Source organism: Sphaerodactylus townsendi, linkage group LG01 (genome assembly GCF_021028975.2).
Source record: "Sphaerodactylus townsendi isolate TG3544 linkage group LG01, MPM_Stown_v2.3, whole genome shotgun sequence".
NCBI lineage: Eukaryota > Metazoa > Chordata > Lepidosauria > Squamata > Sphaerodactylidae > Sphaerodactylus > Sphaerodactylus townsendi.
In genome coordinates, this window is record NC_059425.1 from 115,014,089 (window position 1) to 115,041,288 (window position 27,200).

At 42.1% G+C, this 27,200-nt stretch overlaps 1 protein-coding gene across 3 annotated transcripts; it reads right to left on the reverse strand.

Annotated features, from left to right (window-relative positions):
* Positions 1 to 3,269: 3,269 nt before the first annotated feature.
* SMPDL3A (sphingomyelin phosphodiesterase acid like 3A) lies at positions 3,270 to 25,848 on the reverse strand. Of its 3 annotated transcripts, XM_048491923.1 has the most exons (9): positions 25,768 to 25,784; positions 25,188 to 25,357; positions 19,576 to 19,789; positions 15,357 to 15,501; positions 13,093 to 13,189; positions 12,171 to 12,349; positions 9,470 to 9,650; positions 7,171 to 7,295; positions 3,270 to 4,142 (listed from the first exon to the last, which is right to left on the reverse strand). In XM_048491923.1, the coding sequence occupies exons 2-9, from the start codon at positions 25,303 to 25,305 to the stop codon at positions 3,825 to 3,827; spliced, it is 1,377 nt and encodes a 458-aa protein (XP_048347880.1). In that variant the 5' UTR covers positions 25,306 to 25,357; positions 25,768 to 25,784; the 3' UTR covers positions 3,270 to 3,824. The 3 variants fall into 3 exon arrangements, with proteins under 3 accessions (XP_048347880.1, XP_048347889.1, XP_048347873.1); XM_048491932.1 differs by lacking the exon at positions 25,188 to 25,357 and having other exon boundaries at positions 25,768 to 25,848; XM_048491916.1 differs by lacking the exon at positions 25,768 to 25,784 and having other exon boundaries at positions 25,188 to 25,456.
* Positions 25,849 to 27,200: the final 1,352 nt, after the last annotated feature.

Genomic DNA, 27,200 nt, shown 5'->3' on the forward strand with positions numbered 1-27,200 from the left:
ACTTTGCTTAGGATTGCCCAGCAATTTACTGGGTGGTAACATGCACACTGTAGGAAGTTGATGCTTTAATTGTTATTTCTATGTAGTTGTTCTCTGGAAATTCATGGCCACTGTGCCAGCCAATGACTTTCTTCAAAAATAACCTGTAAAGATATCACATCTTTCCCATGCTTAAAACTCAACATTTTTAGAAGTGAAGAAGAAGAAGAGTTTGGATTTATATCCCCCTTTTCTCTCCTGTAGGGGACTCAAAGGAGCTTACAATCTCCTTGCCCTTCCCCCCTCACAACAAACACCCTGTGAGGTGGGTGGGGCTGAGAGAGCTCCGAAAAGCTGTGACTAGCCCAAGGTCACCCAGCTGGCGTGTGTGGGAGTGCACAGGCTAATCTGAATTCCCCAGATAAGCCTTCACAGTTCAGGTGGCAGAGCAGGGAATCAAACCCGGTTCCTCCAGATTAGAATGCACCTGCTCCTAACCACTAAGCCACTGCTGCTCCTAAGTTATTTCAGTTATTAAAATATAGAATAATAGAATTGATTTCAAAACTTCAAAGCAGCTGAAAGTTGATTTGAGAAACAAAATACACAATGTCACAAAAGTTTAGAACAAAAGAGGCAGCAGTAGCAGCAGCAATCTCTCACTAATGTCACTGTCACTCTCCTGCCCAAATATGTTGTGACATTCATGTTGCATTTTATTTCTGATTCTGGAAAACTCATCAGAGGTCAAGTGCCCAGCAATGTTCAGGGGCTGCTGTACCCTTGAAATATTATCTAAACATAAAAATCTTCTAATACCAGTAATATAGAATATTATTTTTGAAATGCCCTACCGTTCTGAGATTGTGAACACTGCAGAGTTGAACCCCATTATAAGGCCTGCTTATAACCTTTAAGAATGGGACTAAATCCAACAAGAAATATAAAATGGAATGTAATGGACTTCTCTTATTTGTTTAGGATATGGTGCCGTTTGGTACATAATATTATATATCTACAGATTTAAGGTGAGAAAAGGCTTGTTTTATGTACTTTCTAGCTTGTGAATCTGCCAGAACAACAGTGGTTTGCTTAATGTATATGAACAAATGTTTGTCTGATAATTTGTGATTTTCTCAAGGAAAAAAAATCAGATCTCATTCTTCCAGTTGGTGGCCTAGTAGTGTCATCCAGTCTGAGACCAAATTGTACTTGAATTCACATCCTTCAGGCATGTAATCATGTGTCCTCAGAGCCAGTTAATTTTATAATTCAAACGTATACTTGCAAGAGCAAGTGTTAACTGCGCTCCAAATGTCTATGCATACCAAATAGCTTCCTCCTTTGAAAGAGTTTACTAAAGGGCTTCTTTCACTTCTACCTCCTTGCTTTCCAGATCACTGACAAGCAGCAATAGCTTGCATTGGCAGCCTTAACGCTTTAAAGTGTATCCACATGGATTTTCTCCATCAACTGAATATATTATTATTATTATTATTATTATTATTATTATTATTATTATTATTATTATTATTATTATTATTATTATTATTATTATTATTATTATTATTATTATTATTATTATTATTATTAATTGGGTTTATAAACCGCCCTCCCCCGAAGGGCTCAGGGCGGTGGACAACATAAGTAGAGCACAATATCAGATCTGATTGGAATTTTAGTAGTGAAGAAAAATACAACAGGCCTCTTAGAGAATGGTTTAATTCACCATACTCTTTCATAGCAGCTGCAAAGTAAGAACCCCTACAAAGCCCTAGTGACAAATTAAATGTATATCCACACCACAACTACATAAGTGGTATAATTTCCTTGCCTCTGTAACAGCCAGACTTTCATAAAGTTAATTGCTCCTCTGTTTCACTAATGATGGAATATCCAGAACTAGTAATTCTTCTTCTAAGGTACTTTGCCATACAACAGTAGTTTTCAAGAATGTGTTTAAAGGAATCATGGGTACCATAAATGCTTATGGGGAATTTCTCTACCAGATGAACTATCTTATTACCCAACATTACCAAACTTCCTCTAAAAGAGACAGAAGCAAGAGAATGTTGAAATTGTTCAAGGGTACATTCACTGCATGAATGGAAGACAAATGCTGAGCCACTATGAAAACGTGTACACATCCTAGGAACAGGGGTTCTGTGCTCTGGAGATCCTTGGCAGACTTGTCAGTATAGAAAGAGTTCCTTGTCTGAAAAAACACTGCTACAGAACATGTAAGTTTTTGACTATGATAAACACAGTGTACTAGAAGTAAAATCAACATATAAAAGCAAATATATCTGAATGATCAGGATTGTTTTAATCAAAAAAGAAGAGGTAATTCACACAAAAACCTGAGATAAAAGATGACATTGTGCTTTTTGTATTATGCCTGTAATCCTATGTTTATAAGGAAGTGTTCAGATGAACCCAGAATGTGGGCATATAATTCACTCCAGGATGAAGTCCCTGTAAATGTGTCATACAAACAATAAGTAAATATTATACAGCTTTCTATTATCAGTGACAGAGAACAAGAAATTGATAAGATAAAACCTTCATTCAGAAGAAAATATGAAAAATCTGGTCATGTAAGCATGAGGAAAGAAGTTAAACTCATTGTGCCAATCTAACTTTTTAGTGTGATAAATTTAGATCAGTTTGATCAATGAAATGTTATCTGACTAGGATTGTAAACTATCCTTAATAATATTATTTGTTTACAGGTTTGAAAATCAGGGTATAAAGCTTTGAATCCAACATGCTTTTTACTGAATTTTTAAAAATTGTTACTATTGTAGACATCTTTGGCCCAAGACAGAAAAAGTGCAGAGAAGGGCAACGAGGATGATTGAGGGACTGGAGCACCTTCCCTATGAGGAGAGGCTGCAGCATTTGGGACTCTTTAGTTTGGAGAGGAGATGTCTGAGGGGGGATATGATTGAAGTCTATAAAATTATGCATGGGGTAGAAAATGTTGACAGAGAGAATTTTTTCTCTCTTTCTCACAATACTAGAACCAGGGGGCATTCATTGGAAATGCTGGGGGGAAGAATAAGGACGAATAAAAGGAAACATTTTTTCATGCAACGTGTGATTGGTGTTTGGAATATGCTGCCACAGCAGGTGGTGATGGCCACTAACCTGGATAGCTTTAAAAAGGGCTTGGACAGATTTATGGAGAAGTCGATCTATGGCTACCAATCTTGATCCTCCTTGATCTGAGATTGCAAATGCCTTAGCAGACCAGGTACTATGGAGCAACAGCTGCAGAAGGCCATTGCTTTCACATCCTGCATGTGAGATCCCAAAGGCACTTGGTGGGCCACTGCAGTTAGCAGAGAGCTGGACTAGATGGACTCTGGTCTGATCTTATGTTCTTAAGATTTTCATGGTGAATGGATCTTACATTTTTACAGATGAAAAATGGTACAAATCTTGTGAGATGCCCAAGCCTACATGTATGTCAAAACATCCCATAATTGAATAATACATAAAATAAGATTCCTGACAAAGTGAGTGTCTACTGGATCCTAGGTTTTCTAAAGGTTGATGGCTTACATACTTTATGCATTTGAATGGAACATTTTCTTGAATTCTCTTCAGAAGCATTTTTGCTTTGAACATATTGAACAACTTCTCCAGTTGCCCGAATTGCTGCAGTGACATAAGGAAATATTTAAATGTGCTCATAAGAACTAAAAAGCATTCGTTTTTATCTGCGAGCTATGCTAACAACATGTACAAGGGACTTTTAAAAAATCAATTTAGTTATTGTTCAGGCCTCTAACTATGCTATGGCATAAGGAGTTTGGGTTTTACATTTAGCGAACACCGTTTTACCCATATTGTGATGTATCTTCATTTCCAATACAGTCTGTATAAGAGGTGAAGTCCAAATACTTGATTGCACAGAGTTGGGTGACCCTACAGTGCTCTTCACAGAGCTTGTTTCCATCATAACTTACAAAGTAGTTGTTGTAATACTTTGGAAACAATGTGCTATGTGGTGTACTGAGCTGCTTTACCATTCCATATAGACTTTCTGGCTTTAAGTCCTTTATTCCATAAGCTTTGGTCATAATGTATTCAAGTTTCCAATCCGATTCATTTTTCATGTTGGCTTCCGTGAGGTTCAAATAAAACTGCCAAAGATTCTGGAATTAAGAAGAAACAAAGTATCCATCATTCTATCTCCTGCTTCATTAAGTTTCTAGAGATGATGTATTGATTAAGAAGCCGTCACTGCCTGTTATTCACGAATGAAGAGAAGGGTCATGTCCTGAGACAAAACACAAAACACAAACCTCTAAACCAGCTGTACACAAGTACTGGGGGAAGGGAAAGGATGGAAAGATAGACAGCCAGGCCTTTGTGGTACAGATGTGAAACTGGATCTAAAATATAAGAACCTTGAAGACAGAAAGACAAGTTTATACCCATATGTTTGAATGTATGTAGACAGTGCCTGCTAAATTCTTAGTAACTAGCAGTGCAGTGAAGAATTTCAAATAAATAGATGTGAAATTTCAGTGCTTCTTGACCTTTCATCATAGCTAGCAGAATGTGAATCAAATCTTGCAAAATAATTAATATACATACTTTATACGTGACATAAACATTCCACTTTATTGGTGTACAGCATAAATTGCCTGGTGGACAAAAATGGTACAAACTGTATCTGAGAAATACCCCTGAGTACTGGAAACATTTTAAAAAGTGCAGGATCTGCTGGGAGGTGATAGCTACTGTTAAAGAGGGTTCAGTTAAAAACTGTTTAGTTCTCAAGGCTTCTAGATCCTCTGCACTGGAGTACAAATGCCATCATGTTGAGGTTTAATTCTTTGGGCCCTAACTGACTGCCTGACAATAACCTTTGAATTTCAGTGGCCAAAGGGCCACTCTTTTTACAGTGGCTAAAGGGCCACTCTTTTTACAGTGGCCAAAGGGCCACTCTTTTTACAGAAGAGTCCTTGCTCTGCTTTAAGAAGGAGACTTGAGCAAGTCCCTCATCTACATCTGCTTCTGCCTCCTCAGTTTTTCATTAAGTAATATGAACTGAGCAGCTGGCTTGTCAGAGGAAGAAGGCTAAGGAATTCTCACAAGACAAAGATGCAATTTTTAAAAGTTTATTCTAAGGAACAAATGATGAATGAAGGGAATAGGGAAAGAAAACACACAATTCAGAAAACAAAAAGTACACTTTTAGCTAATTTAAAACTTACAAAGATTAGTTGGCCTTCACTCTTCCCTTGTGCATTCTAAGGTTTATCTCTTTCTAGTTGTTATTTTAGGGACTCTATAGGAAGGGTTGTCTGGGCTCGGCTGCAGCGCCTGGACTTACCCCACTGAGTCCCGCACCAGCTGGCACTGCGGGAGATGAGAAGCTGCAGAGGAGCCTCTTGCAGGAAGGGTGAAGGCCTTAGAGGCCTCAGAAGCCTTGTTCAAAGGGGAAGGTAGGGAAGAGAGGAGGCTTAGGCCCAGCAAGCCCACAGCTGAGGTAGCTGTAGAAGATGGGCCGAAGAAACAGCTCAGGCCAGGCAGGGCCCGCCCGCCCACAGCTGAGGTGGCTGGAGAAGATGGGCTGGAGAAGCAGCTGGGACAAGGAAGAGGAATGAGAGGGCAGAAGGTATATAAGGAAGTGGGAAAGGGCGAGTCTGGAGCTGCCGCAGCAGCAGGAAATATGGGTGGTGGTGTGAAGAGACAAGGGAAAGGGACAGCTCAATGGTGGGAAGTGGGAAGGAGGGAAGAGGACCCTGAAGCCCAGACCTCCTTTGAGAACCTAGACCTCGGTTCAAGCTGGTCCCCACTCTGTGCAGTAACAGGGTGGGATTCATTCACACAAGCTGTAAACACCCCTCCCTGTGAGGCCACAGGGGAGAGATAAAACCCTGGAAACGCCTCTCCCTGTGAAACAACAAGGGAGAGAGAGAGGGAGGGTGTGAACTCTCAATCAGACAGGGGAAGGGAGGCAAGGAGACCTGCTAGGAGGAGGGTGGCGTGGGCTGCCCCGTACACCCAGTGCTTTGTGGGCGCTTGGGCCAACTGGGCCCTTGGGCTAATTGGGAGAGTCATCGTCTGGGGAGACCAACCCCCAGGTTAGGAAGGAGGGAAGGATACACCACCCAAAGGGCCCGGGCGAGGGGGGGGGGACGCCACAAGGGTTTTTATCATTAATCCATTACAACATGTGTGGATGAGGGAGGCTTATGCAAACAGTTCCTTTCAAAAAGGTTCAAGCCAATGAACTTTTCCCCCAGGTCATGCAGGTTCCATAGTCAGCATTTCTGAGTTGCACCCAAGGCTTGGGCAGAGTGTAGAAGAAGGAGGTAGGCTGCAAAGATTCTTTGGCAGTGTATCAGATGGCCAGATGGTGCCAGATAGTGGTGGTAGTGATAACTCTCCTACAATGAGTTATCAAGAACGGAAGAGTTTCCACGGTCATGGTACTTTACAGCCACTCAGGTAATCCGTTAGGCTTACATGACCTACCCCAGGACAGGGCTTTCTCAGGTGTGGCGGCCCTCCTGTGGAAGGCCCTCCCCTTTGCAGCTTGCCTGGCAGCTTTTAGGCACCAAGCAAAAATATCTCTTCTCACCCAGAATTTTACTGAAATAGTTTTTCCAGTTGACTGATACTTGTTGCTTTTCTCTTCTAATGAAACAAATGAATCAAGAAACAAGATAGGATTTGCCAAACTGCAAAAAGGATGAGCGAAGGGATTCAGAAAAACTAAGACAGCATCAAACAGAACAATTAAATGAAGCTGCACATTTAGTGCACTTATTTTATTAATGTATTTTCTTTTAATAGCAGCAGTCACGGGAGAAAAGCGCATGCGTGGATGACTGGAGAAAGGAATTTAGCAGCTCTAAAAATGACATGGCAATCAGGAGCAGCTAAGGTCTCAAAACGCATTGAGATTTTATTCTCCACCATTTTTGTACAGTCAGATTTTAGGTTGTGCATTATCTCTTATGTACATTGAACAATATCTCCTAAATGATTTAGAGATATTAAGAAATTAAAGGAACATGGAAAATGACTATTTGGACCAACAGGCACTGCATTTTTCTGCATTTTAGCTTTCTCCAGAAGCAGAAAGTTCCAGCTTTGCAAAAGAATCTTCAGCAATCAGTGTGTCGATTTTGATTTGGTAACCAAACACTTAAGTTTTTTACTTACCAGAATGCTGTATGAGAGCGGATCATATTGATATAATCTCACTCCAGGATTGTTGGAATCCACCTGCCATAGAGACTTCACTGGTGTTACAGCAGGTGCTACAAACAAGGAGTTTACTGGTTTTCCTAGACAGAAGAAATAAATAGTATCTAATGAAGTGGGCTTTTATGCACAGGAGCAGAAATCACAATAAATGTATTCATTTTATAAAGTAACACAAGTCTTTTTTTTTTTGCAACCCAAATGGAAATGGGGGGGATGTGGAAGAGGCTAGATAGAGAGAAACTTATCTATATGTAGAATATACTCAAGAAAACAAACACGTTTAGGTTTAAATAGGTAAATGCTTGACTTTTAATATATTGATGCAAAATCTCTGAAGAAAACATTTGAAATTTCAAAGATCAAGACAAGGAATTTTTTAAAAAATGTAAATAATTTCAGTATTATAATATTATACCCATTTCCCACTGTGATGATGAATGAAAAATCACCAATCAGACTTCATTTTTGGTTCAAAATACACAGTACAGGGATCTCCTGCTGAATAACACAAACTCTCACACACAAAAATTCTACTGGAATTGCTGCATGTCACACAGTCCCTGAAACTTTGGCCTTGATTTGTATCTTCTGGGGAGGCAAGCAAAGTCTCACTTCAAAAGCTATTTTTACAGAAACTTTCTTTTTAAAAATCTGATTTTTTATACCCTTTAAAGAAACTATAAAATCTTTCTTTGTATATGTGTGTGTGTGAATATATAGTGATAATATGAATATACTGCATCTCTTTCAAGAACAAAAAACAGGAGATGCAGAGCTGGGGTTATCATGAGAGAGAAAAGAGAAATGACTAACAATCCAATGGCACAGGCTTACACTGGTGGATTTGCTCTTACCAGGATACTTACCCTGGCAGAGAGGAAAATTTACCAATGCCTGGCTGCTGTGAGATCCTGGGATGCTCAGCTGTGGCGCCCAGCTCCATATTGGCTCTTCCAGGCCTCATCAACTTCATGGGGGTGTTCCCGGGGGTGGAGCAGACCTTAGTTGGCTTCCACCAGTTTAGCCCCCTTGGACTGGTAAAGCCAGTCTCGGAGATACACCATGATTTCGTGGCATATCTCCACTTTCTCCTGTAGGCGATTCTTGAGGGTTTTTTTGTTTTTTACTTTTTGGACTTCTCATCCTGCAGGAAAGCCCTTTGGAGGGACAGCAGCATTGCTGGAGTGGCAGCGTTCCCCCCACCCCTCCTGACAGCTATTGATTGGGCTGCAAGAATGCTTCTTTCTGTCTTTATTACCTCTAGCTTTTCTCCCATAATTTCTTGTGGGTTCCTACTTATATATAAAGGTATCTCAGGATGTACTGTAACTTTGACAGTCTTAATTATTCTGTAGGATGGAAAATATTTGGATAACAGGTTGAGATTTAAATGCTTTGTGTTCTAAAATTTGTTTCTTCAATAAAGAAGACTCTGGAGTGTAATCTGTAATTTTGAAAAATGGATTTTGCCTTATTCTCAACAACAGGGAACACATTGTTGGCAAAGACGCTCTTTCCCCCACTTTTCTGCCCCAGTCTTAATTAACTTTGAAGCCACAGGGAGCCCAGCATAGAGGCACATTAATGATACAGAAAGCATACACACAAAAAAAAGTATGTCTAGTTATGTTCAGAACATTCCTTAGACATATTATACAAAAAGAATAGGCCAGTATAATTTACTATTATGGAAGGAAAGAGTAGAGATTTTTAGAGAGCCACCACTAGTGATCAACTACAAACCATTTAAAGTTGTTCTGGGTTATTCAGCAAAATATAGCACAAACCAACTCAACAGCAAAATGTGATGTAATACAAAGCTCCCATTAGAATGACTCTGAAAGAACTACAGAACATATTACACAATGACTTTTCAACTAGCTGATATAATTGGTTACTCTTCAACAAATCTGATTCATGCAAGCAAAGTAATTAATTAGTGTTATGAAACCAAGAAATACCCATAAATATGTACAAGGAAGCTGGGAAATGTTAACTTTTACCTATCATGCAACTTACTATTTTATCATAATTTAACCACTCCAAATGTATAACGAAAGACAGTTCAGGTACATTTGAGTCAGCTTGCCTATTCGGTGATTTTGAGAGTATGGCCTTGTATACTCACAAATGGAGTAAAAAAAATCATTTGTTTAATACACTAAACTCAGTATGAAGAGAGAAGGAGAAAATATTTTCTGGTTTGCAAACAATGAAGCCAGCCAATAAAGTGGCCTTCTATGAATATTATTACCCTTTGTATCCAGGAGAAGCATGATACTGTCTCTGTGAGTATGTCCAAAAAACTGTCCAGCAATCACTCCGCTGTACTTGCGAAAAATCGCTATCAACCTCTCATTGTAGAATTGCCTCATGGCAGTTGTATTTCGAACAAAAGGCAGATAGCCTACTGGCACGTGTCCTATCACATATACCTACGGAACCAGAAGTATAAATATTACAAAAATGCATAACATAAAGCACGCTTAAAACAGATGTTTGTCACCTGCTGCTTTCTGACTGGATACCATTTCTATTCTGTTCAGGAAAATACTTTTGCAAAATAAACCTAGTGCAACAAGCAAAATCATTTGTAGCTTGGACCTGAAAGACTATATCTGCAGTGGATTTGCGATCAGACTGTAGGATCAAGCATGCGCTGCTCTAGACCCAGTGGTAATTTGAATAGGGGTGAATTCTGACCCTGATGAATAAAATCAGCTTTGGTGGTCAGAGAGTGAACACTGTTATTTCAGAGCAAACATTACCAATTAGATGGCTGCCATACTTTTCACTCTTCCTTCTTTCTTGACCACAGTGATTCCAACTTGCTGTTTCCTAGCGCCACAGTGATAGCTCGGATTTAAACTCAAGATTCTTGATCATTTTGGTAGCCCATGAGAGTGAATGTCCTCTTTATTTAATGTTGCATACAAACGAATAGTAAGGTGTATCTCTACTATCAAAGAGGAACTCCCCTGGATTATCAGATCCAGATGTGGCATGCTTTCCACTCACAAATAGCAAACAACCCAAAGCACACACAACAGAAACAAAATTCCAACCAACGAATACACCAATTATACTTGGCTTCCATAACCATATGAAGAGTGCTAACGTGAAGTATTTAATAAGACAAAAAAGTTTAATGGAAAATTTATACATGAGTAGACCTTAATCACTGTCCAATAAGCAATAGAACAATTTGAGGTCTCAATTTTGATGAGCTGCCTGGTTTCAGCTCATTTCATTAATTGTAGTCATGCCCGCGGGGTCGTCGTAGGAACGAGACGAGACGCGGAGATATCATCTGGTGGAGAGAGCCAGCAGCGGGAGCGCGGGGTCCGTGATCCTGGCAACTCTGCCGCATGCTAGTTCCTGGCACCTTTTATTAGGGTTACAGCGAGGGCGTGTAAGGGGGTGGATCGGTGGGAGACCGGGAGACCGGGAGAACGGGAGAACGGGAGATCATCATGTGATGCATGATCTCATCGGGCTGCTACGTGCGGGAGGAAGTGTCGGCGTCTGGGTCTAATCCACACCTGGGGGCAAAGGTTCCATTGTCCCTTTGTCTGGGTCACCTGGTGGTTGTGAGCCAGGTAGTTCATGACCTGTGACTCACCGGGGGGTGGGGGAGCAGGGAGCGGGTGCGACCAGAAGGCCGTAGTTGGGCCGGCATGCCAGCGCTCTGCCTACGGTGCTGCTGGGTCAGCGGCTCATCCCTACAATTAATGTATGTCGACTTCTTCAGTCCAAATATGGTAAGTCTTGCTCTTTAATGCTGGTACACCTTTAAGCTGACATCTTGTACAAATAGGTGCATAACTTCACTGACAATTGACATTTTTAGGACAGTTCAGAATATCATATGAACAGACATGCACCTGCCAGAGGGACATGTGGGGTCACATGTCCCCGAGCGCCACTTATTTAATCACATGGGGGCAAAAAATCGCCCCCCATCCCTCTGCAGGCCATAGCGGCCCTCTCCGGGCTTTCATAGCCGGTCACAGCTTTCCAAAGGCTGGGCTGGAGACTCCCTTGGAGTGCCATTTAGGAGTGGCAGCAGCAGCAGAATTGGTCACACTTCGCCCCTCTGTTGGGCCACCTGGCCGGCATCCCCATGCTCAGACACCAGAGGGTGGCCAGCCACAAAACTTCCCTGCCAGGCAGCAACCGACCATCCAAGCCCGGCCAAACCCATAATGCCCACAGCCGCCTCTGCCTTGCCTGCGGGCTCCACTGCTGCTGGCAAGTGCCCCTCAGTCTGGCCCCATTGGACCTACCCGGGACCACCACTGCCCTCATCCACCGGGCTGCCTGCAGCCAGTCTGCAGGTAGCTGTAGGGTAGGTGGTGCTTGAAGTCTGCTTGGACCTCGTGGGCAGTGCAGTGCAGGGAGTTGAGCCCGAGGCCGGCACAATGGCAGCAGGGGCGCAGGAAGGCCTGGAGACTCATGTCTGGGGCAGGCAGGGCCGGAGACTCGCATCTGGGGACTGCGGGACCTTCCCGGGAGGGAGATCTCCAGGCGCCCCCAGGGGACTAGCAACCTGCTGTAGGAGTGGGGAGGCTCCCCCCATGGCCCACAAGGGGAGCAGGGGGCAAGGCTTGCTTGGCAGCAGGGGGGCGGGGAGGGGGCTGAAAATCTAGGTAAAATGGAGCTGGACACCAAAAACTCAGATTTTTTTGCCCCAGGCTCCATTTTCCCTAGATACGACTGCATATGAATAGCATGTAAATTTTCCACTGAACTTTTTTGTCCTGATTAAATACTACACATATTAGCAACAAGTTATAGTAGCCTAGGTATAATTGGTGTACGGTTTCCACTCACAGCAATGGAAATAAGGACATCTTGTTCAAAAATCTTCACCAAATAAAATCACTTATTGATCATTTTGTTTTTATAAATAGTTATGTAATAGTAAGTAGTGCTGACTTCAAAATTATCCCAACCTTTTCTTTGTTCTGATATGCCATCTCAAGTATGTGTTCCAGCCATTCCAGTTGGTGTGCTGGATCAGTCATATTCAGTGTTACATTATTGGGACTATAGTACAAGACAGTATTTAAACTGATTATCCGAAGCGGTGGTGAAGTAATGCTGGGCTGAACTATTTGTGTATAAAAGCCACCTGTAGAGGAGAAAAGATACATTCAAAGAAATATTTCTGAACAGTTGTATGCAATGTATTATCGAAGGCTTTCACGGCTGGAATCACTGGGGTGCTGTGTGGTTTCCGGGCAGTATGGCCGTGTTCTAGCAGCATTCTCTCCTGACGTTTCACCTGCATCTGTGGCTGGATCAGATCCTCTGAAGATGCCAGCCACAGATGCAGGCGAAACGTCAGGAGATAATGCTGTTAGAACACGCCCATACACCCCGGAAACCACACAGCACCCCAGTTGTATGCAATTCTGAAATAATTTGGAAAAAATCAAGTAAGGATACTTGAGTTTGTGGAGGGCATACATTCCTGAAATGACATTTTAAAAAAGAAGTTATTATTTGAAACACATTTTCAAGTTTGATAGCAGCATACTTTGACAAGTCCTACTGATGATATTTGACTGAAAAAAGTACCAAGAAGGCATAATTGATGTTCAAATCCAGCATTTGGACTTCATCAGAAGATCTCCATATTTCTCCATAACTTAGTCATAGGCAAGACTAAGTCAAAGAAGGAATAATTACTCAATTTTAAAGTGTTATCTTTAAGTTATTCAGCAGACACCACGAACTGCAATTTGTTTTGTTTGTCTTAATTCTAAACAGATTGTTGTACTAAGATACATTTGGGAACTAAATTAAATTAATGCATTCATTGTACATACAATAGCAACTATAAAATACATCTACCCTTACTGTACATCTTACCTTTCCTCAAGGTGTTCACTGCTTCATCAGTAAGCCAAGGTTTCCAGAAATCTGCTACAGCATTGTAAACTTCACTGACAGATGCAGGCAGTTGATCCTGAAAAAGAATAGTCACTCTCCTTAAGATTGTGCTTTCAAATACCACTTGTTTAAATCCATCGGGGTTAAAAGTGGCTATCATATGATTGGCACACAGATATATAAAATGCTTCATAATAATAAGAACCAGGTCAGATTTAAAGATGCAGTTTGACTGGGATTTTTGTATCAAAGAAAAGTGATGGGTTTCAAATCTACCAAGCCTGCTATTTAAAAAACTTTTTAACACTGAACGGTATGGGATTCTGCCTGTGGAAATGCTCTCCCTGGGGTACTTACCTCAGTGGAGGGGCGAAGTCACCGACATGAGGCCACTACCAGCCTTCCCCGGTGCTGGGATGTGGCACAGAACAGTGCGCCAGCATTCAGCACCCCTGCTGCCAGCACAGCAGGGGCAGTATGGGGGTATTACTCTGCTTCCTCCAGGTAATTTGCCAACATTAGTTGGCTTCCTCCTGGCCATTCGTCGGTTTACAAGGCAGTGGGGAATCTGGACTTATGCAACTTTTTGGGGTTGCGTAAGTGAATTTATCCCCACTGTTACCATACTGCCCTGGCATAGCAGGGGGAGTGCTTATTCACAGGTATCCCTGCCGCATGCCAGCCTAAAGGGTGATGCTGGCATTGCAGAGATGGGGAGCCCATTTTCTGGCAATAGCCAGGTCTACTTACAAGGAACTTCCAAGAATTTTTTAAATCTTTCTGTTTTCTTGCTCTCAGTGTGCTTGCCAAGGGTGACCACGAGGGGGGGGGGATGACAGCAACAGATCCTTGCCCAGCCACCCCACCCCAACTGCTCCAGGGAATGAGCGAGGGTGGGAGGGGGAGGCAGCAGCTGGGGGGCAGCTGGGCGAGGGTCCATTGCTGTAATGCTCCCCATGAGCACTCGACCCTGCCCATCCTGGGTAACACTCTAGATTCTTCTCAGTGGTGGGGAGGCTGTTTTGTTTTGCTAGTCTTCCCACACCACCAGGAAGCCTCCCTGGGAGCAAGATGCAGTCATGGTGCTGCCACCACCCGCCTCACCACTTGGATGGTGCTGCCCATTAACACCAGTTCTTACGTACTTAACCAAAGACCAAAAATGGGCTGAAAATACATAAGGGGAAACCTGGAAGGACAGTGGAGTTTTTTCAATTGCTTCATCAATTGTACAAAGCCCAAGTTTTTAGTTTAGACTTCTGATGTACCAAACAAGAAACAAAAAGAAGGAAAATAAAGAAGTGCTACCATGAATGATAAAAACAGAAAAAGATGTTACCTCAAAATAGGAAACAATCTATGTAAAACATGTATCTGTTAAATAGTTCCCCATGAAGATTTTTTTTAAAAAAAAATCATCAAGGAGGGTATTACTAGCTAAGATACACATTTCTGCAAACCTGCAAGAAACTCTGGGGTGTTTGCAGAAAAATATCCAGGTTTTTTTAAAAATAAATAAATAAATAGGACAACTGTTTTACTATGTGCATATGTAGGGGTGGCAGAAGCCTGTAATTTGTAGTGTATACAAACTGGAAAAAATCATATATATTTGGCACATATCAATACATACATGCACAAGGAAGTGATAGCCATATTAAAAAAAAAATCTAGCCAGCACCAGAAAATGTTGGTCATCTGTCTTGACCTCAGGACTATAAAAGGACACAGTGCCTGAATTCAGCTGCCACTCCCACTTTGCATACAATACCCAGCAAAATCACAAATAATATGAAAAAAAAATCAGTTTTCATGTCTTGTCTAACCAAAGGGGGCCTTGCTTAAGAGTCCCTAACTCCTGAATCCTGTAATGTATGCTCCATAATCAAGTCATCCAACTTTCTGAGAGTTATAGCCTATCATTCATTCAGCTAAAATTTGAGCATTCTATCAGCACAAGTCTGTCCCAGCACCCCCTCCTTCTACACAAGCTGTTTGTGTTGACAGGATATTCCAACCTGTGCAAAGCAGGGTGATAAATTCCATTATGCTTAAGCACCAGAACGTGAAGAAATATCTATACTTTTTAATTATGTAAGCAAAGACTAGGAAATGAGTAAGTAATTGAAAAGCACCTAGCTAGCCCACAAAACCACTGAAGACTTAAACTACAATCCTATACAAGCGTACATGGAAATAAGATGAGCCTGTCACACTATATTCTCTTAAAAACTGAATCTTACCTGTGGCCAGTAGTCGTGATTTCCTAATGCAGGGAAAACTTGAAGTTCTGGAAAGAAACTTCTTATGGTAGAAGTCATGTTACCAATAATATCAATAACCATTTTTGTGGAGAGTTCTTTAACAGGAACATGAGGGGGGCTGTCTCTTTAAAATAAAAATAAAAACCCAAAACAATCCAGTTACATACCACAAAATAGCTGCACAGCTGTTTCAGAAATACATGAAATTATTTGTTTCAGTATTTTAGCCAACTGATTTGTTTTTAAAAATAATGAATCATGAATTTTTTCCCTGTATTGCATAGATTGTTTTATGGTTGACCTTGCCATTAAAAGGAAAATCAGGCCCTTTGAAAGAAGACTGGGTTTCAAGATAAGCAAATTCCAATCCTCTCTCCCTGCCCCAGATCTCTGCCATCTAGTTCACAGCAAGTAACATGACTAACTCTTCCATTCTTCCCTTTTCACAGGATTTGCAAAAGATATTTAAAATGCCTTTCTCCCCAAAAACAGAAGATTCTAAAATCATTAAAAACAGATTAGTCCAAATAAACTAAAAACCCTCAAAATCTTTGCTAAATGCCCTGCCTTACAGAGACCAATTATACACTGCTGTTCTACTGCGAAGTGAGGGAACGTTTCCTTCATGGCAGAGATTACTGTACAGACGCACTTAAACTTTCAGTGCTGCTGATCTCGGAAGCCAGGATTAGGGAGAGCTGAAAAACCCTGATGTTTCCTCTCACTTCAGAGTTTTGGTCCTTCCAGGTCTCCCATCCAAGCCAAGAATGAAGATTGCTATTTTGGGGCTTATTTAGCCCTTTTAATGTAATATGGATATTCATTATAGCAATACTGTCCAGGCTGCTACCATTCTTGTTTTTTTTAGGGAAATGCTGGCCGTCGATCCCTGTGTGGAGTGGGAGGGGGGAGAGAGACAGGTTCTCCCCCCCACAAGAATTGACAGTCACAGGGCGATTTCCCACTGGCGATTAATCCTGGGATAGTCACCCAAAATATCCAGGTTTCCTTGCGATCTCCCCACTGCCGAACCACGGAACACAGATCAGTCCTGTTTCTGGCACTCCCCCCCTCCCCTTAATGACGTGATTTTCCTGGACCTGCTTGTATAGGCACCTTTTTGAAAAAACACTCCAATGGGAGCTAATAGGAGATGGGGGCTACACATTTGAGGGTCCATAACTTTGGCCCCCATGAACCAAATTTCACCAAACCTGGGTGGTATCATCAGGAGGATCTCCTAAATATACTCTGACATTTTGGTGCTGCTAGCTTAACAATTGCACCCCTGACAGCAGGCCCCCCCGCCCCCCCAGGGGCAAGCCTACACATCTTCACCAGAAACATGCTGCAGTGAGGATGTTGGAACCTGGATGAAAAGGTGCCAATTCTTTTGAAACTTGGTTGTATCTAGATAAAATTTTCAGTGGGAATTCGGCCACAATTTCCCTAACCGCCCCACCCCTCAATATTGATATAAGGAATATCAATATTACATTTAAAGATCTAAAAAACCCCAAACATGTCAATCTTCATTCTTGGGATAGACAGGGGAGTGACTCAGATGTGGGGACAGGCAAGCAGTGCAAGCCATGTAGTGGGTCACTTCCTCACATGTAAACATAGAAACATAAGGAGCCCCCACTGCGAAGGGAAAGGAGCGGCACAGGAAATGCTCCATGCATAATGATTCACAGTCTCTTAAAAAACTGTTAGCCTATTCCTGGCCTACTCTGGGAGGTCACTGTATAAAAAGGATGCTGCTGTAGTGTTTATTTTGTTGTATTGCTGAAGACTTTCACAGTCAAGATCAACCGGCTGCTGTGGGTTTTCTGGGCTGTGTAGCCATGGTCTGGTAGTTTCAGCTCCCCGTGTTTCACCTACGTCTACGGCTGGCATTTTCAGAGAGGCATGTCATGAGGTAAAATGTGTTTTTCTCTGTGGCACAGTGTGGAGTGTTTTGTGTAGTTGGGTATTTGTTTTGATATGGGAAAGGGTGAGGCGCATTTGCATGTGTTTGGATGGAGTTCATTTGTAGTTGCATTAACATAAGTATGTCCTGGTGGTTTGAATGTTTGTGACTCAACTCAAAAATCAGAATGAGATGAGGCAGTATGTGGGGAGGAGAGGGTGATTCATTTCATCAGTAAGAAAGTGAGGTCTGCAGATCCATTTTACAGTCTACCAGAGTTTTGATTATGACCCTTTTTTGTTGTGGGTGATGATTGGAGAGTTTGTGTAGATACTGGTCTGTGTGAGTCAGTTCTCCATAGGCTCTGTGGCCCAACTGTTAGTTCGTTTTGCAGATGACCATGAAGTTCAAAAATGGCAGTTTTCCCTCTTTTTCTTTTTCCATGGTGAATTGAACGTTAGGATGGATGCAGAAATTTCATCAATTCCTCCTCACCATGGCTCCAAATGGTAAAAGTAGCATCCACAAAGGGAAACCATACTGTCAGTTTTTTGGGGGTGCCGATTCTAGGGCATGTTTTTCGAAGCAATCCAAAGAAGCAAAACTCTGGTATGCCATGCAAACTAATCTGCAAACCTCACCTTTTCAGTGATGAACTGAATCACCCAGGCCAGGTGCTACAAGCAAATGACTACTCCACAACAGAAATCAGAAGTGCTGTAAAACCAAAGGAAAAAAAAGTTAAACTGAGAAAAAACAGCTTCCCACACAGAATATATTTCTAATGCACATCATGGAAATCATAAAGGAAAAAAACAGCAACATTCAAACATGCTTCTGACCCCACCAGAGAAATACAAGAAATTCTATGGTCAACAAGGACAAGAGTTATCTTTTGTGTAGTCTATCGGGCACAATGAACAAGTACACATGAGGACAACAAAACACAACATGACAAGAATAAAAGAACATGAAAAGCATTGCAGACTTAACCAGCTTAGAAATCAGCAGTAGTTGAACATGCTGTAACCCAAGCTGGACATAGGATCTTATTTGATGACACAGAAATTCTTGATAACTCTAACAGCTTCCACGTCAGATTACATAGAAAAACCTCTGAAATCCACAAACACCAAGGCTCATTCCGCACATGCAGAATAATGCACTCTCAAACTGCTTTCAGTGCTCTTTGAAGCTGTGCGGAATGGCAAAATCCACTTGCAAACAGTTGCGAAAGTGGTTTGAAAATGCATTATTTTGCATGTGCGGAAGGGGCCCAAGAAAGTTTCAACAAAAGGGAAGAGTCTGAAAATCAACAAAACCTGGCTACAGGTTCAAAAACAACAAAACCAAAAACCAGGGAACTTTTAAAATACCATTCAACAACCACCAGATGAGACAAACTGCTTCCTACTTGCCCTTGCCTTGCCTCACTCCAATTTCTAAGTTACATAAATACAAACTACTAGAACATACACATACAAATGCAACTGCTAATCAACTCCACCTAGAGACATGCAAATGCACCTCATCTCCCTCCCACCTCAGAAGTGGACAAATACTCAACTACACAAAATACTTCACATTGCTTTATGGAGAGAAATACATCTTACCATGCCATGCCAGATGCCAGCCATATATGCAGGAGCTAAAACTGCCAGAGAACAGCCACACAGTCCAGAAAACCCACGGCAGACTATTTATGTTATTATTTATTATATTTATATGCTCCTGGCAAAGTCACTACCCATGGCAAGTAACAACAAATTGTAATACACAACTTACTTTTTAAGAACCCATGCTAATAAAATACAATCAGTTAATGGCCCAAGATCATGTAGTAGCAGTTCTGCTAATAAGCAGGCTACAATGGTATAACAGTTTCTATTGGCAAACTGCACCTTTTTCCAACCAAAAGGATTAGATTTCAGTTTCTACTCCTTTACTTCCTGACAACCCCAGGCCCTTCTCTACCTTCTCTGTAGAGAATGAGAAGCCTCATGATTTCATGGCAGTCTCTGCCAAAAAGATGGACACTGGAAACACCCTGCCTTCATTTATAATTTCAATGTGAGACAGACTGCAGCCACATGTGCCCAGATCATACATCACAACAATTACCATTCACATACCATTTATGATTCAATGCAATGCATCTTCAATGTAATAAGAGCACATTTGTCTTCTATCAGAGCTCCCACAAAGTCACACAGTACATAAATTTATCAGTTCTTGCCCAGCTTTCCTCAGAACAGAGGTCCATAAATATTAGCTTGTCTTACTTACCCTGTCCATATCATAAAGGATGCCTGTTGGCCAGAATCCTTCATGTACTTGAAAGATGACAAGATAAGTTTATATGGGGAATCACACATGAAATCTCCAAATAGGCCTGGGTTGGAGGCATTCATCCCTTTGGAAGAGGCACAAACCTGAGTGTGATTTATTGTAGTATGGTAGGTGGGATCCAAATGTAAATCAGTGATATGCCAGAACTGACCTGTTTTTAGAAAATGATAAATTGGATTTAATGTATATTTTCCAAGCAAAATGTCAACCATTTTGAGGAGTTCTAAAATTCATATTAGGGGTCACTTATCATCACCTCTGACTTACAAAGAATGTATTAACCGGATCAGAAATGTGCGCGTGCGCGTGTGTGTGGCAAGCGTAAGGTCAAATGAGGTCTTAAATAAAAAGCTCAGCAGGAACCTTACTTTTAAATTTTTAAGTAAGAGATATTCACTAATAGATAGCTGCCTCTCACAATTCAAATAACACATGCCCCAACCAGTTGCTTTCTCATGTTTTCCTCATTTTAATCCTTTTTGTTTTTCCCAGATTTGGTCAGGATTAATTTAGTTTCAGCACAATAGGTGAATGTGAGTCATTGGATATTACCCATCCAAAATGTACTCCAACATTTATGTAAACAAGAATTTGTGGGATGTCAACAGGGTATATAATGCAGTACTATCTATTGTGTCTAACTGTGATAATCCTGCTTTCATGTGAGACCAAAGCAGACAACTCTTTCAAAATGCAAAGAGACTCCAGTAAAGTGTCCCTAGATTTTTGCTTTTCCACAAAGATAAGGACAAAAACACTGAACAGCTCTATTACAACTACAGAGAAGTTTTAGAATGAATACTGGCTGGCATCCCAAAAGCTTTGAGTGCCTAAGAACCTGGTAATGCCAGTGAGGTTTTTGAGGGTCTTCCTCCAAATGGCATGCCACATCACAAACTGCTTTTGAACAATCCTTTAGTTTTCAGACTCATGAAGCACAAAGAGGGAGGGTGGGTGAAACACATAAATTGTAATTCAGCATTTCATGTAGATTTTCATTGTGAAGCTATTTTGCAGAAGAATAGCAACTTTTAGACCAGCAGGAAGACTGAAATGCCTTTACATTGATGTCTCTAAATTATGTTAATTTTGTCAGATATGTGTCAATTTCACATAATTCCATGTTACTCTGTACTTCCTGGCTGTTTGACCTTGTTATTTTTTCCCTATCTCTTCCATAAACATCCTTGTGAAAAGCCATGACACTGCATCCATAAAACCTTATGTTACAACATACCCAATATCTCTTTTGTACAGTACCCGCTCTCTCAGGGGTACTTTTTAACTGTGTAAGACAGGTAACGTAGAGTACATGAACACAGCATACAGAAGGTAGACTAGAGTCTCTAGGAATACATACAAGAAGGTAGGCTCAGACAGTGATCTTATCTGGGGTGTTAGTAAGGTTACCAATTTCCAGGTGGCTGGAGAGCTCTTGGGATTACAACTGATCTCCAGATAACAGAGATAAGTTCACCTGGAGAAATAGCCATTCTGGAAATTGTATTATATGGCATGTTTCATCTTGTCTTCTCAAACCTCACCCTCCTCAGGTTCCACCATTTATGTTAAAAATGGAAGAAAGCAGGTAAATCACAAAGCCTGTTGGGAAAGAAAGAAACAACTGGGGACTGTAAAACTGTTTCAGAATGACATGAAGAACGAGACCATAACATTGAGAAAAAAAGTTCAAAGTCATTTATAATTATTTGGACTCACAATACCTAATTTAAAGTTGGAGCACTTATTTGCTTGATGCCAGGCAACAAGAGATAGTACAGAACTTGGAATAATAGAGCTACATAACTGTTGGACTGCAAGTGATAAAGACAATATATCTCAACGAACTTTGATAAGAGAAAGTCCTCTAGCAACATTTCTCCCAGGCCAATTATTTAGCCAACAGAACTATACCAATAATGAAGCTGGAAACAACAGGCCACACATCTCTGAAAGTGATACACAGGCCTTTTTCACACAAGTCATTTACCCTGTATCTTGCCACCAAATACTACTGTTTTTCATCATCATCATCATCATCATCATCATCATCATCATCATCATCATCATCATCATCATCATCATCATTTTGTCGAAGGCTTTCACGGCCAGAATCACTGAGGTGCTGTGTGGCTTCCGGGCTGTATGGCCGTGTTCTGGCAGCATTCTCTCCTGACGTTTTGCTTGCATCTGCTGCCAGCCACAGCTGCAGGCGAAAGGAGAGAATGCTGCTAGAACACAGCCATACAGCCCGGAAACCATACAGCACCCCATTATTTATTATTATTATTATTGTTACTGTTGTTGTTGTTATTGGGGTGCTTTGTGGAAACCACACAGCACCCATGATTCCGGCCATGAAAAGCCTTCAACAATATTATTATTACTGTTATTTTATTATTATACATATTAACAGCACAAGTGTCTGGAATTCATCTCTGAATATCGAGTCCTTCCCAAGGACCTAGGATATTAGAGGCATTTTTGTAGAATATGTGCAGTTCCTAGAAGTGCTGCTTTCTGCAGCATGTGGACTGATGTTCTGTCCAAGTTCAGGCTTTTCAGATGTTTTTCAAGATTTCTTGGGATTCCTCTTAGAGCACCAACTACTATTGGGATTACTGTTGTTCTTTTTTGCCACAATCATTCAACTTCAATTTGTAGGTCCTTGTATTTTGTGATCTTTTCCAGATCTTTGTCCTCTACCCTGCTGTCAATTGGCACAGCAACATCTATGGTTCAAACATATTTTTTCTCTACCACTGTTATGTCTGGGGTGTTATGTGCCAGGTGTCTGTCTGTCTGTATTCTAAAGTCCCAGAGTATTTTTGCTTCTTCATTTTCTGTGGTCTTCTCTGGCTTGTGCTCATACCAGGTCTTGCTACAGGGCAGGCCATACTTTTTGCAAAGGTTCCAGTGCACCATTGCCGCTAGCCTATTGTGATGTTCGAGATAGTCAGTTTGGGCTATTTTCTTACAACAGCAGATGATGTGTTCCACAGTTTCATCACCCTCTTTGCAGAGACGGCACTTTGGGTCATTGTAGGACTTTTCAATTCGTGTCGTTATTGCATTTGTTCTTAATGCTTGCTCCTGGGCAGCAAAAATCAGCCCTTCAGTTTCCTTCTTTAGAGTTCCCCTTCTGAGCCACTCCCATGTTTTCTTGCTGTCAACCTTCCCTCACTGGCGTAATGCCCATTGGGCAGGGTGGGCAGCTGCCCAGGGCATCACCTTGTAGGGGGCATCAAAATGCTGGGTTCGTTTTTGGGTATTTTTAGTAGTTTTCCATTTGTGGCCTGCAGGGGGCGCAGTTTTTAGGCTAGCAACACCAAAATTTCAGCGTATCATCAGGAGACTGTCCTTATGATACCCCCCAAGTTTGGTGAGGTTTGGTTCAGGGAGTCCAAAGTTATGGACTCCCAAAGGGGGTGCCCCTATCCCCCATTGTTTCCAATGGGAGTTAAAAGGAGATGGGGGCTACAGTTTTGGGGGTCCATAACTTTGGCCCCCCTGAACCAAACTGCACCAAACCTGGGGGGTATAATTAGGGAAGTCTCCTGATGAGACCCTGAAAGTTTTGAGACTGTGCCTTCAGAAATGTCCCCCCCCCCAGCCTGCAACCCCCATTGACAGCAATGCAGAAAACTCAATGCAGAACAAAGATTCTTGGGCAAATTTCAGGATGTTCTTGAAGGGAGGGCATTCTTGGATGTATCAGCACCAAAATGTCAGGGTATCATCTGGAGACTGTCATAATGGCACCACCAAGGTTTGGTGCAGTTTGGTTCAGGGGGTCCAAAGTTATGGACCCTCAAAAGGGTAGTCCCCATCTCCTTAGCAAAGAATGGGGGATGGGGCACCCCCTTTGAGGGTACATAACTTTGGACCCCCTAAACCAAACTGCACCAAACTTTGGGGGTACCATAAGGACAGTTTCCAGATGATACCCTGAAATTTTGGTGCCAATACATCCAAAAATGCACCCCCTGCAGGCACCAATGTCCTGGTGCAAAAAAAATTTTGGTCGTGGTAGAGTGGCCGCCCATGGGGGCGGGGGGGGGGGATCCAACTCAGGTTTTGCCCAGGGCTACAGTTTTCCCAGGGCTGCCTCGTTACGCCCCTGCCTTCCCTTCAGTGTTCTTAAAGTACTGCCCATGAAGTGGCTTGTTTAGCCATTGCTCCTTTCGTGTTGTAAACTGTTGGACTCTATATTCTTCTTTTGATTCTTTGGCTTTCAGCATCTCAGCCTTGTGGACTTCTTTCAATGCTGGCTCTTGACTTTCTTGGATGTATTCTTTCAGGCCTCTTTTCTCATTGTTGTTGTTGTTGTTGTTAATAGACCGCCGCCAAGGAGACCCCTTCCAACACCGGCGGCTGGAACCCCCCACCCCCCCCCCCCCCCATTATACACATTTTTCTTGTTTGGTTCTGAAAATATTTTCCATTGTAAGAACAGATTGTAAAAAATGTTTTAATGTAATGATTTAAGCCACCAGAAAGAAGGTAAAAACAGATTGTAAAAAGTGCTTTCATGTAATGTTTTGTGCCACCAGAAAGAAGGGGGTATAAAGACATAAGAAACATTCAAATATGTTCAGCATATTTATGGTCATGTTTCCAGGGGCCTAGAGTAACTTTCAGAGCTGTTCATACAAACAAAAAAGCACCTGTGATATATAAAACCTGTGCTTCCAGTATGCAATTGAAAACTGCAATTAGATATTGTCTACTGGTTCAGAGTGACAGTTCTCTACCAAACTGAAGTGTCAATACTCAAGCCTGTTCTTCCTACAGTGTTCTCAGATTCCCTCATTCATTTTAGCATCACAGCAACCCTGTGAGGTAGGTTTGGTTACGTGAGCACAGCTCCCTCATGGTCCTCTAATCTGGTTGCCAGCCTCCAAATCTCAAGGAATGTCCTAATCAGTTAGCAATCCTGCCCAGTGAGCTTTGTGGTAGCAAGGGGAATTAAACCCAGCTCTCCCCATTTCTAGACTGGCACTAACCAGAACACTAATGAGATACATCAGCAAATGTCAAGGGTGGGTGGTTGCCAAATTCCCACACTATGTCAATAGGCAGCTGCGATAACTTTGTGTCACTCTACAGAACAAGGTGCAAACTTCTGTAGTTTGCAGCCCACCTTATCAAATACCTACACTGCTAATTTAACCGGCAGACTGCACACCCTAAACACAGAGTCCAGAAAACGCAACGTTTCTATGCAGCGATGAAATGCGTGCAAGCCCAGTGCTGTTGCTATGAGAGGCTCTGGGCTGCTGCGGGGAGGGAGAGGAGGAGAGAAAGCGGAGGCTGCCTGGTTGGATGCTTGTTTTGCGCGCAGCTCTCCAAGTCAGGAGAATCCCCAGTTTTGGCCTGGCCTCCCCCCGAGCACTATACTGGCGTCTCCTTTCCGGCCGGCCGGGCCCCCGACCTACTTTTTGCCGGGAAGAGGGACGTCCCCTGTCATTATATCTTGGCAACCGACTCCCTGGCACCTCCGACTGTCGGACCTGCATGATTCACACAGTGAAGGACGCCAAACTCACCGACACCGAAGGTCGCCCCAGGACTTGCTCGGGCCGGGGCTGACCTAACGAGATCCTGCATCACGTTGCACAACAAGAACAGCAGCCTCCAAACAGCTACCCGGCAAGCGCCTTCCATGTTTGCTCGCGCTTTGCTCCAGTGCGGAGACTGGCTGTCTCATGTGACCTCCCTTGAGGAGAGAGAGAATTAAACCCGCTGCCTTTCCAAAACACAACTTTCGGTTCAGACAAGGCGGAAGGATCAGTTATGCCGGCGAAACACTATACGGAATAAGGAACGGCACTCTTCTCTTTCCCCTACTTTGGAGCAACCAGTTTCTCAATAAACCGTGTTGTGTCAATACAGGAGTTTCCCCCTTTGCTAGCAGCTGATAGGAAGGAGACTTGTTTTCAGTCCGTGGGTGCCGGCCAGTTTGAAGTAACTTAGAAGGAAAAGTCTAGTTAGACAAACAACTGAAGCCACCTCCCCCCCCTCCACATACACACACTTTGTAAAGTTCGGGAACAATAAAATCTTTCCTGGGTGGTGAAATGCTGCAAAAAGTTCCATTTGGTGACCCGACCGTGGGCAAAATCATACCTTCGTGTTCTCTGTCATCGGGGTCCTAACTAATTTGCAGTCAATTCTTGCTCTCAAAGTGTGGGGAACATATCAACCATCTTGTGGTGTTTAGGATTCCGGGGGAGGGGGGGATTCTGTTTGTTTGATCGGTGTGAAACAGAGGAGGGTGAATCTTTTCAGTGCCTCGAAAGATGTAATGTGCTAAGTTTTTACAATCAGCTGCCGTCAGCTGCTCTAACATATATTTTGTCAGGAGAGCATGAGCCTAAACATCACGTTTTTGTTTTTTTAAGCATGCCTCTTTAACTCACTCTTTCTCTAAGTAACTCAGGCAGTAGGGTGGTTAGGTTAAGTGAGACTCATACTCACAGGGAAGACCTGACAAACTCCATGAGTAAGTAGAGATGTGAAGCTGGGTTCCCCCTCCTTACAGTTGCCAAACTCCAGGCGGGGCCTGAAGATCTCCCTGAATTACAACTGATACCGATACAACAGAAGTCAGTTGCCATGCACAGAAAGGCCGTTTTGGGGAATGGATTTTATACTCCACTTTTCCCAGACTCCACCCCCTAACATCCAGAAATGTCCCTTTATGCTACCACTTGAATGTACACTTTAACCATGGCCCATTTAATCACTTACTTCAAGTCTACTGAGGAAGCACATAATTCCTAATATCTGAGGTCAAACTGAATGGTCATGTGGGGGAAAAACATATTGTTGCCAGTGCTTCACATTTTCTCTCAACATTCTAAATCCCTGGATCTTATTTTTAGTTAGTTAAAATGTCATTTTCCCTGTATATCTGGGGAGCCCACAGAATTCTTAAGAGACTCCTGTTTTGTCTATGGGTGGCTTGTTTTTGCTGCTTTATTGGCATCAGTGAATAACGTTATCTCCTGACACTTTAAACAGTCCTTAGAGTTCAAATGGATAAAGGTTGGTGGAAGCATGGAAATTTCTCCACTTGTTCAAATGTTCTTGGTTATTAAACTCAGAGAATCAAAAACTTTCCCAAGAAAATTCATTCAGCTAAAATGATGAGATCCTATTTATGGGTTCAGCTCTACATGTTTTTAAATTACCTCCTACCACCTTAAAAGAATCTTGAAAGGATCAAAGTTAGCAGTAAGCAACACCCACTCTTACATAAATACAGTAAACACAATGTTCAAGTTAATCAGTGTCTCAATATATTTTGGAGTAGTTAGCTTCATCCTTGGCATTGAGAAAATACTTTCCAGCATTACTTAAGCACATATACATCTCAAGTCACAGATGACTTATGGCAACCCAGCAGGGTTTTCAAGGCAAGAGATGAAAAGAGGTGCTTGGCCATTGCCTTCCTCTGCATAGTGACCCTGGAATTCCTTGGTGGTCTCCCACACAAATAGTAACTAAGGCCAATCTTACTTATCTTCCAAAATTTGATGGGATTGGCCTAGCCTGGA

What these genes read in the sequence shown, in the direction of transcription:
- SMPDL3A (XM_048491923.1), bottom strand. Translation starts at nt 25,305, where the DNA reads ATGGAAGGCGCTTGCCGGGTAGCTGTTTGGAGGCTGCTGTTCTTGTTG. An exon ending in TGGGGCGACCTTCGGTGTCG is followed by an intron (nt 19,790 to 25,187) that starts GTGAGTTTGGCG and finishes TTCTAAAAACAG; the next exon opens with GTCAGTTCTGGCATATCACT. An exon ending in CATATCAGAACAAAGAAAAG is followed by an intron (nt 9,651 to 12,170) that starts GTTGGGATAATT and finishes CTGGTTCCGTAG; the next exon opens with GTATATGTGATAGGACACGT.